This window comes from Rhinopithecus roxellana, chromosome 10 (genome assembly GCF_007565055.1).
Source record: "Rhinopithecus roxellana isolate Shanxi Qingling chromosome 10, ASM756505v1, whole genome shotgun sequence".
NCBI lineage: Eukaryota > Metazoa > Chordata > Mammalia > Primates > Cercopithecidae > Rhinopithecus > Rhinopithecus roxellana.
Window position 1 is genome coordinate 36,038,803 of NC_044558.1, and position 10,849 is coordinate 36,049,651.

Sequence of the window (10,849 nt, forward strand, 5' to 3'; positions counted from 1 at the left end):
GATCGTGCATAGTTGCAGAAGTCCCTGCTACCTCCCCAGGGGATCATAATCGAATCCTCAGCCTGCCTGGACAACCAAGTTGTCCATTTGCCAAGCCTATGCCACCAGGTTGGAGGGCAAGGAAGAGGGCTCTGCTCAGTCAAATGCTAGGCGCTGTCCTCAAGTCAGCTGAATCATTGTAAAGTCTGGACTTTTGGGAAATAGGTGGTTTTGACCTTTTCTTCTTGCTGGAGTCAAGGCTACAGAGCTTCCCTATCACACTTGAGACTTCTTTTCCTTGGATTTCACAAATTGAAAATGTTAGTATCCAGATCTTGCACCTGACATTTTCTTGTCTCAGAGAAGCCCATATCAAAGGTTCAGATATCAAAGGGGCAGTCCCACTGCAGGCCACTGATTACGGCCTGACAGACTGTGATGTCCAAACTGTCCAGGAAGCCCTTGACATCAGGCAGACAGAAAGGCTGAGGAACCAAAAATTTTATATGCTGGGCACACAACTGCTCACCTGTGCACTGGGGGGCACTACAGGATCTTGCGCACATCCTGGTGTATTTCAACAGGCACTGCATGGCCCGCAGGCTGTGCAGCTCCTCCTGCCCAGGGCTTCAGAGCTTGCTCCAGGTAATACACTTTAAAAAAAGGATTCCTAAACTATCCACTTTGGGTTTTTAAATGCTAGTATCTTCAAGGGGAATTAGAACTTTTGTCTGATTTTTCTACTTTTTTTCTACTTAGCTTACTCCTCCAAGCCACAGGACCAGTCTGTTATTGTCCTGGCCACTTTGAGACTCTCATTTTGCAGCTACTGGAATTCCGGAGGTGAGCGCTGCAGCTGCTGATCAGGCCCATTCCCAGGTTCTCCGGGAAGGGAGCAAAGCGGTAGGCGGCACGCTCCTTTGTCTTCCACTGGCTGAATGCCAAAATCCTTCACGCTACCAGTCTCTGCGAACTCCAGGTAGAAGTAGCCACACTTGACTGCCCGGTGCACCTCAAAGCAGAATCCCAAACAAGAATCCTCTATCAGGTCTACGTAAATCTCCTGAGCGATGGCCTCTAGCTTGTTAGTATCCAGATTGGCCAACGAAATTTCCTCCATTTTAATTTGTAAACGACTGCGGAGAGGGCGCTCGTTTTACTCACGGCAGCAACACGTCTGGCTCCGCGGGCCGCGCCTAGGCCTAGACGCCTTTCAGAGCCCAGTCCTCTGGCAGCGGGGTCGGTGGTGTCCGCGGCGGCAGCAGCAGCAACAGGGGCGACTGCTCCGGAATCCCAAGTCCTTCTGTTTGTTTTGGCGTTCCCCGGGTTGCGGGCCTTTTAGCTGCGCCTGGCCCAGGACACACAGCCAAACCGTCTCAGCGCCTCACCCAGCCGCCGGGGCCTCTTCCGCTCCCCTGTCGAGCCTAGCCCCGCCTCCCCGCTTCCGCTCCTCAGAGCGCCTGCGCACTGGTTCCGCGCAGACTCGTGGAGCCTCTCAGCGCGCTGCGGCTTTGAGAGCGTTTGAGTTTGTCGAAAGGAACGCAATGAACCTAGTGTACGACTTCCATTATCTCTAATTATTAAACGATTGCGAGGATATTATTTTATGTTACTTTATTTATAATTTAAACATTCGCTAATGAATTCAGCAGCCATGCTTAACTGATATCCTCTGAAAAACGGAAAAATTTAATAATATGCACTGTTGTGGTGTGATTGGAAACATTTTAGGAACAGTTCTCCGGATGTGTTTGAAAGTTTGACTTACATGATTGACTAGTGAATCGTTTATAGCAATGCCGCAGTTGTCATTTAAATCCACTAGATGGTGCAAGGAAACAAATTACTGCATAATTTATCTTTCAGTCTTTTTTTGAATGAAAAACCTGGAAACTTGGCACTAAAGGCGTAATTCATATATATTGATCAAATAAACCCATGGCATCTATCTCACTTATAAGATCATTAAGGCAATGTGACTATAAAGAGATGGTAATGTACACCTCTAAAATAATTCAGAGAAAAAAATTAGGTGTGTATTCTGTCTTAAAGAAGGAGGATATCTGAAATATGTTAAATATATGGGAGATAAAACTTTTCCTAAAATTACATGCATGATTTGTGAGAATGGGAGCCAGTCTACCTAAGTTTAAATCCCGAAGCCAACATTTAACAGTTTAGTGTTTCCTCATCTGAAAAAAAAGCTAATTCTTATTTCATGGTTAAGATTAAATTATATTTTAAAATATCTTGCGACAGTGCCTTACATGTGAGCAATGGTTCAGTAAATGTTAACTATTTTTAATCATATTAGTTATGAATTTGAATATAAGAAAAATAGCTGTAGTATTTCCTTTATTTTTTGCTCACTTTTTGGTCCCAAGAACTGCTGTGAAATAGAGCAGTCTGTATTATCTTTATAATTTATTTTAAAATTATTGTTAACCAATGAAAGAAAAATACAAAATACATATTTATATCTGTCTGATTCTTTACTTTTCCGTCCAGATTAAAGGAGAGACATGTATCTTTTAATCAGATAAAATACTTATTTTCTAATGTATATGATCATCTGAACATCTAAGTATTTTAGAATTTATTCATTCTTTATTTTTATTTTCGACACAAGATCACGCTGTATTGCCCAGGTTGGAGTGCAGTGAGTGGCACCATCATAGTTCACTGCAGCCTGGATCTCCAGGGCACGAACAATACTACCACCTCAGCCTCCCAAGTAGCTGGGACTACAGGGGTGCACCACAACCCCAGACTAATTTCTTTTCTTTTCTTTTCTTTTCTTTTTTTCTTTTTCTTTTCTTTTTTTTTTTTTTTTTTAGCAGCAGAGGAGGTCTTGCTATGTTGCCCCAGCTTGAACTCCTGAACTCAAGTGATTCCCAGGTTGTGGGCTTTTTAGCTGTCCCCTGGCCCAGGCGCAACTAAATGCTTAGCCTCCCAAATGCTGGGATTACAGGCATGAGCCACCTTGCCTGGCCTAGAATTCATTCTTAATATCTCACTGTATTAGTTCATTTTCACACTGCTATTAAAAACTACCTGAGATTGGGTAATTTATGAAGAAAACAGGTTTAACTACTCACAGTTCTGCAGGCTTAACAGGAAGCATGACTGGGAAGCCTCAGGAAACTTGCAATTTTGACAGAAGTTGAAGGGGAAGCAAGGACCTTCTTCACATGGTACAAGAGGGAGAGAGAGCGAAAGGGGAAGTGGCACACACTTTTAAAGCATCAAATCTTATGAGAACTCACTATCACAAAAACAGCAAGGGGGAATACTCCCCCATGATCCAATCACCTCCCACCAGCTCCCGTGACATGTGAAGATTACAATTAGACATGAGATTTGGGTAGGGACAAAGACCCAAACCATATCACTCACTCTTTTGTTTTCATGAATAGAAGATTAAATTTATTTTGTTTATGAGTAGCCAGTATTTGTACCCATGCAAACTTTTCTGATTGCGTATTTTACCATTTTAAACAACATAAATTGGCTGATAGGGAGCACTTTGAAAGCCTAGGCTTTAAGACTTATGTACTATAAGTTTTTTTTTTTTTTTTTTTGGAACTATGGGGCAGGATTTTTTTATTCATCATAGTCTTTGTATAATTTATATGTTTTACATTCAAAAAACATATATCATATTTTGATATAAATTGAAATCTCCACATAGCCACATGCCTGTATACACATAGCCTGTATAATGATTAAATGCACAAGTTCTTTGGTCAGACTGTCTCCTACCCATTACTGTCTGTGTGATCTTGTCTTGTCTACTTCTGTAAATCTCAGTTTTCCTTTTGCAAAATGTCAATAACAGTTCTCATCATATAGGTTTGTTATGAGATTTAAAACACGGCAATAAATTTTATGAATGTCTTCACACAGTGCTTGACAAATACAGTAGTATATAATATTCTGTTGTATAACTAGTACTGTAGCATACTTAGTTACATGAGAAAATAGATATAAATACAATTGTTTACACAAATTCCTTCTTTCTCATGCTTTCTCCAAATTTAAAGCAGTGCTTCTAAAACCATGTATATGAATCACTCAGAGATCTTTTAAAAATGTAGAGTATGATTTTGTAAATTTGGGATGGGGCCTCCTTTTCTGTATTTCTAACATACTTTGATGTGTGCTAGTGACCACATTATAAGTAGCAAGGAATTAGAAGGGCTTGATAGTGGACATTTGTTCTTTTTAGTGATTGGCTCCCATATAATTTGTTCTTGGAAACTGTCATGAGAGTCTTCGCATGTTTGATTTTGACAGAAGAGAAGAAGATTGTCCCTTAAATCCTCCTTGTGTTGTGAAAGTTGGAATACAAGTACTCAATTTATGTAATTAAGAGGAGTCATCAATAAAAATATATTTCAAAATGTATACAGAAAAACTTCATATTAATTGAAATTCAAATAATCTGGATCATGTCTAGGTTTAGACTTCCTGTCAGTATTTTACTACATTTCATCTTACAAAAGGAACACTATCATGACATCAAATATTTGCAATAACCGTCATCATCACCTTGTCACCTCTTTTCTACTTATATCATTTAACCAGATTGTCTTACTTCTGATAGATATACACTGAAACTCTTTATGTTAAATCAGCCTTAAATCAATAACATACCACCAAAAAAAGTTGATAAAAACTCCTTAGATCGCTTACAATGAATTTTTCCTTTTCCATCCTGATGGGATATACAATAAAACTGGTGAATAAGATGTTTTGAAATTATTAGTGAATCAGAAGATTCATTCAAATAAATAGGTAGTAATACTCTAATGATGACGGTGAAATGGATAATGTGAGTAAAATCTCAGGCAATGATACAATGAGTCTTCAGGTGACAATAACAAGAGGAATTTTCTCAAACTCAAGTATCTATAAGTGGAAAACATATTTCCAAGGACAAAAAGGAATATAATAATTTCTTCTATTTAGGCATTAAATAGAAAAGACTTCATTAGGCAATGTTGTGTGGCAAGGACCTGTTCTATGCTGCTTTGCTAAAGGGAGATGTAATGGTAATTTTTTTAGCCATTATGATGTTTACATGCCAAAGTTTATTTGTTATAAAGATGTCTGCAATGGTGAAATTTATTTTAAAATTTCTAATATAAGTTAGTGTTCATACTAACTTATATAATTATATAATTCATACTTATATAATTATAAATTATGTGAGTTAAAATTATTACTTATATAATTATAACTTATGTAATTCATATTTATATAACTATAAATGAATTATATTAGGTATTTATGTTAGTTTCTAATATAAGTAAGATAGTGTTTCCACTCTTTATTCTTACCTCTATGAATTATTTAAAACACAAACTTATTTTTAAAAGGCTCCCATTTGAACCCAAATGGCAAATGATGGTGATGATTTTCTTGATACACTGAAGGTTAATTATTAATGACAGAAAATAAACACAAAACGAATAGAAGAAATACACTTACACAAGGCAGAGTTAGTGGTTTTAATCTATGTATTTTTTATAGTTTGTATTGTGTTTGTTTTTCTCTGGGAGGGTGAGCCTGTCTCTGTATCACAAACAAAATCTCAAACATATATAAATTGGCTTAATAAACAACTTTCACTATGCAACACACAATGGAATGTGTCTTTGAAACAGTTCAGTGCAGTGAGATTATCTTCCAGTTAAACATAGATGCTCTTACCATCTTTCTCCAAAGCAAATGTCAAGTTCCAGGAGTTACTTTTTTGATTTGTAATTTTTCCTTTGTTTGCCTGCCTTTTCACTGTATTTCTAATTCAAATAGATGTTTTCATGGCCAGATTATAGTATGCTTACCTCTGGTTCTTTGATGATTTTTTTCATGGAAGTTTTAAGAAAATAACAAGACAGCATTTTGTTGTTGTTGTTGCTGTATTTGTAACACCAAAATATTTCCCTCATAAAATTCTAAATACATAAATATAGTACAACATACAATAAATAAAAATATTCTCAAAATCAAGGTAAACAAAAAATAACATAATGTGTAAAACTTATTTTTTATACCCTAAATAATGTAAGTCAATAGTTCATCTGTGACACACTGTGCATTTTAAAACTCGGTGGCAGAGGGGAGAAAAGTTAGGCTAATTGTTTCAGGCTTAAATTTGGCAGTTTGCAAACTGCCCCAAATTTTCTCATTTGTATCTACTTTTTCCTGCATAGAGTTAATTCCAGTTCTATATAAATCTGTATAATGTAGATTTTTCTTTGGGAACAGTGCCATGGAAGAAGACAAAAGAAAAGAGAAAGCAGAGATCTTGTTGAGTTCTGATTTGATGCCAATATCCATCTTACATTAAGGTCTCAAAACAAGAAATTTTTACATCTACAATCTGATTTCATTCATTTTTAACTTTATGTCTTCACTTTTATTATGTAAAAACATAATGTAATGTAGCATTTAAATCCACAGACTCTGAAGTTAGAGCCTTGGCTATGTACTATTTGTACAGCCCAAGGCAAGTTTAGTAACCGCTGGGACTTAGTTACATCCTCTGTAAAATGGACATTCAAATAACACTTTTTCATATAAGGCTATTGTGAAATAAAATAAAATGTAAATTGTTTAAAAGAATGTTGTGCATTTAACATATCATATTTTTATTTCTTATAATGATGTGGAGGAAATAGTAGTCTCTGAATTCAAACAACCCAAGTTTTCACTTACTCCTATGTTCAGTAAGTATTGAGGTTTGTGTATGTGTATGTTTGGAACTAGAGGTACAATGATAAATGAGTCCAGTCTCTCTTCCAAAGAGATACTTACTGGAGATAGAGAAATAAACATAAACTCATCAAATCAAGAATTAGGAGAGTTACAGTAAAAGTATGTGTAGAATTCAGTAGGCACATCCAAAATGAAATGGTCAGTTCTATGTAAAGAGAAGGAAAAATTTCATGGAATAAGACCTTTTATTTAAGAATTGGGAAAAGAATATTGCTTATCAGCAAATATAGGTGAATAAGGGACATTTTACTTGGAGAGAAGAGCATGATGTAAAGTACAGAGGTATGAAATTACATACCATGTGATATCGTTTAGGTTATTTGTCCCGCCCAAATCTCATGTTGAAATGTAATCCCCAGTGTAGGAAGCGGGGCCTGCTGGGAGGTGTTTAGATGATGGAGGAGGATCCTTCATGACTTGGTGCTGCCCTCATGATAGTGAGTGAGTTCTCAGGAGATCTGGTTGTTTAAAAGTGTGGCACCTCCCCACCTTCTTGCTCCTGCTCTTCCCATGTGATGTGCATGCTCCTGCTTCACCTTCTGCCATGAGTAAAAGCTCCCTGAGGTCTTCCCAGATGCTGAGCAGATGCAGCACCATGCTTCCTCTGCAGCCTGCAGAACCATGAGCCAATTAAGCCTCTTTTCTTTATAAATTACCCAGTCTCAGGTATTCTTTATAGCAACACAAGAATGGCTTAGCACACCATGCTTATTATCCATAAGTTACTCCTTAACCTGGAGTGGAGGAAATAAGTATTTAAAGTCTGAGAATGGGATAAAGGAGAAGATGGAAAAAAGAAGCTTGTGGTCCTTTAAATATTTTTCCAGATACATTAGAAAGATTATTTGGCATCAATTGAAAGATGAAATGGAATGTTATGAAACTGTGGGCAGAAAAATAACTCATAGACTATCATTCTAGTCCAGGTGAGAGATCAAAAATTCATGAACTAACACAACAGCATTGAAGACGGAGAAAAGGGAACGATTATGGTAATGCAGAGGGAGTCAAATTGATGCAATTTATTTGGGTCACAGAAGTAATAACCTCACAGAATGACAGAGAAAATGAAATGAAATAATTTAAATAAAGTTGCTTTATAAGAAATAAAGCACCATATGATTGTCAGTTGTTATCTACTTTTAGGAATATATAATCGGTCCCTCTAAAGACAATTTAGTATGTTGCACTACAAATATAACTGTTACTTGCTCTTAAAATTAAACATTTTAAGACTTTGAATTATGTTAACACAACTTTTAAATTCATCTGGAGACTGTTCTAATAATCTTTGTATTGGGAGGAACATATGCCATAGTGACACAGTGCTTCCACAGAATTAAAATTTATTATATACTTATAACATCAGATCAGACTAACCAAACCTTAAAATTTTACCAGAAGATACAATGTGCACACAAGCACAAACAATTGGGGCAAACAAGGAATTCTTGTTGTAGTAAATTTGCAAATAGATTTTATGGTGCTTTAGCTAGCTTGCAAGGATATATGAAATTATACAGTAAATAAAGAATACAATTGGAGACATAATTCAAAATAGACTTACATGATATGCATTTTTAAATTGACGTTCAACTTGTCTTCATATACTTCATATGTACAGGTGATTGTGAAACAGTTAATTAATTTTTAAGTGATAATAATTCTCTTCACAGAGCCATCTAAATATTCTTTGGTGGCCAAAGTCCTATAAGCCTTGACAGTTGCCTTACATGCACCCTAGGTCTTTCATTTATTGTTGGAGGAATCCAGCCATGCCTGGCATGAGTTTAAAAACATTCAGAGATCTTGTTCTCATATTCCACATTTTGGGGCCATTTATCCATTGACATTAGGTCTGCCACATCTGTTCATGCATTTAAATGAACGTTAAAGACCTTCCTTTTTGATCAAGTCTTAGTGTTTTCATAATTTACATGCACCACACTATTCTAGAAGAGTTTGTTCAGAGCAATTTTCTCTGTTTTATATGTCATTGGTATTTTTATGCCTTTTATTTCTCAGCCTTTAAGATGTAAAGTGAATAAAAACAGCTTTCTAAATAAAGATGGATTGTTGCGATTACCCAATAAATGAGTCTTCATATGAGATTAAACAAATACTATACACATTGGTTTAAATTATAGAAAAGCACATATATTAATTTATTGGGATGTACATAAAGCAATATCTTCATATACATGTTAAAATAAATTTTTTAATAAAAATATTTTGATAAACTCCTTGTTCAAATGCTGACAACATCTGTGTACAATATTGTATTAATATGGATTTTTTTTCCAGAGTTTGATTCTGTCCAACTAGGAGGAATGGCTCCTAACTGGATTGAATGAAGTAATTCCCAATCATATCCACATGTCAAAAAATCTCTCTTAATTAAATTTCCTTCCTTATCCTTTAACAACCGCTCTAACACCTTTTCAATCTACTGAGAGAGTGGAAAGTTTAGAAGAAATGCTGTTAGTTTTTCCTATATAAACAGGTTTGTTGGATTATATTCATATTACCTCCTTATAAAATCTAATGTGCATCAAAGGAGCTAGAGTTTTAAAATTAATCCTCAATGTAGAAATAAACATAAATCCATAAGATAATAATGTAAAATACATTTTAAAATTTGTGGTAAAATCTGATGCTACTTAGACACAGTATAAGGAAGTAGAAAATTAGAATAATGTGAATATGTTTGAAATAAAATTGTGTTAATTAACTTTAGATGAAATAGAACATTTCCTAGAGATCTTATGGTAAAACAGCTCCTCCTATTAGATACATACATATACACATGCACACTTACTCTTATTCCCCATGCACACTTATTCTGACATGCTGTTTAGAATTTAACAAAACTTTTTCTTTTAAACTCAAAAGAGTTCCAAATCGGGGCTGTATTTTTTCCAATTATCTCAGTCTATACACTTCAGCACATAGTCAGCTCTCATATATGTGTTTAAAAAGTGAGGTTAAGTATCCAATTTTTTTGACAAGCAATTTCTAAATTAGATCTTGAGCTCTAATCACTGTTGTGAGCTCCAGACTTGAAAGTCTGACTGCCTTATAAGTCTAGATGACATTCCCATGTGGATATCTATTGAGTGTCTCAAATACTTTTACATATCTAAAACAGAACTTCATGCTGATTTCTTCTCACTTTTTCCACAAAACTGTTTCTTCCCCATTTTTCTTATCCCATTTCATTCACTGCCATTCAACCAGATAAACAATCCAAAAATCTAAGAGTCAGTCTTGGTTTCTCTGTATTTGTTCAATCTATATCCATCTATTAAAATCCTGTGAGCTCAAAAATCAAATGTATCCCCAATTGTATTATTCTTCACTTTCTAAATCACCACCATCCTTACGACCTGGCCACCATTATGTCACACCTCAATTGGGGCAATTTTCCCTAAGTGGTATTTCTGCTTCCACTCTTTCCTCTCAATAGTTCATTTGACCTACAGCAACCCAAGTGATGCATACACACACACACGCATGCACACACACACATACACACACAAACATGTAAAACTCTGTGATGTTTTTCCTTTATATTTAGTGGAAAATCTAAACGCTTCTTTGGCCTACAATGACTCACATGATATGATTATTGGTTCCCTTTCCAACTTCATTCTCTTGACCTTTACTCACTGTGTTCTATCCACAATGGCCTTTTTGTTATTCCTAACAAACTCATCTTCACCTTAATTTAAACTAGTTATCCACTTAGTGAAAAATAGTTTTCTCTCACACTTCTACAAGGTTCCCTCCTTCTCAATATCTGGGTTTTTTCTCAAATGTCTAATAAGAAAGGTCATCTTGAATGGACTTATTGAATATAACCTCCTTATCACCATTTTCTCTCCCCTTGCATATATTCATCTTATCTTGCTTAAATATGTCCAGTTTCTATATGATTTACAATTTATATAATTATCACTCATCTTCCTCACTAGAATGTAAGTACCAGTAGATCAGACATTGTCTTGGTTAACCACTATATCTTCAGCATCTAGAACAAAACCTGGAACCTACCTAACACTCAATATATAAGTGCTGAATGCATGCA

At 35.6% G+C, this 10,849-nt stretch overlaps 1 protein-coding gene across 1 annotated transcript; it reads right to left on the reverse strand.

Moving 5' to 3' along the window:
* Nucleotides 1-214: 214 nt before the first annotated feature.
* ATXN7L3B (ataxin 7 like 3B) lies at nt 215-1,435 on the reverse strand. The gene has a single exon (XM_010375854.2). It carries the CDS (start codon nt 1,097-1,099, stop codon nt 806-808), a length of 294 nt encoding a protein of 97 aa, XP_010374156.1. The 5' UTR covers nt 1,100-1,435; the 3' UTR covers nt 215-805.
* Nucleotides 1,436-10,849: the final 9,414 nt, after the last annotated feature.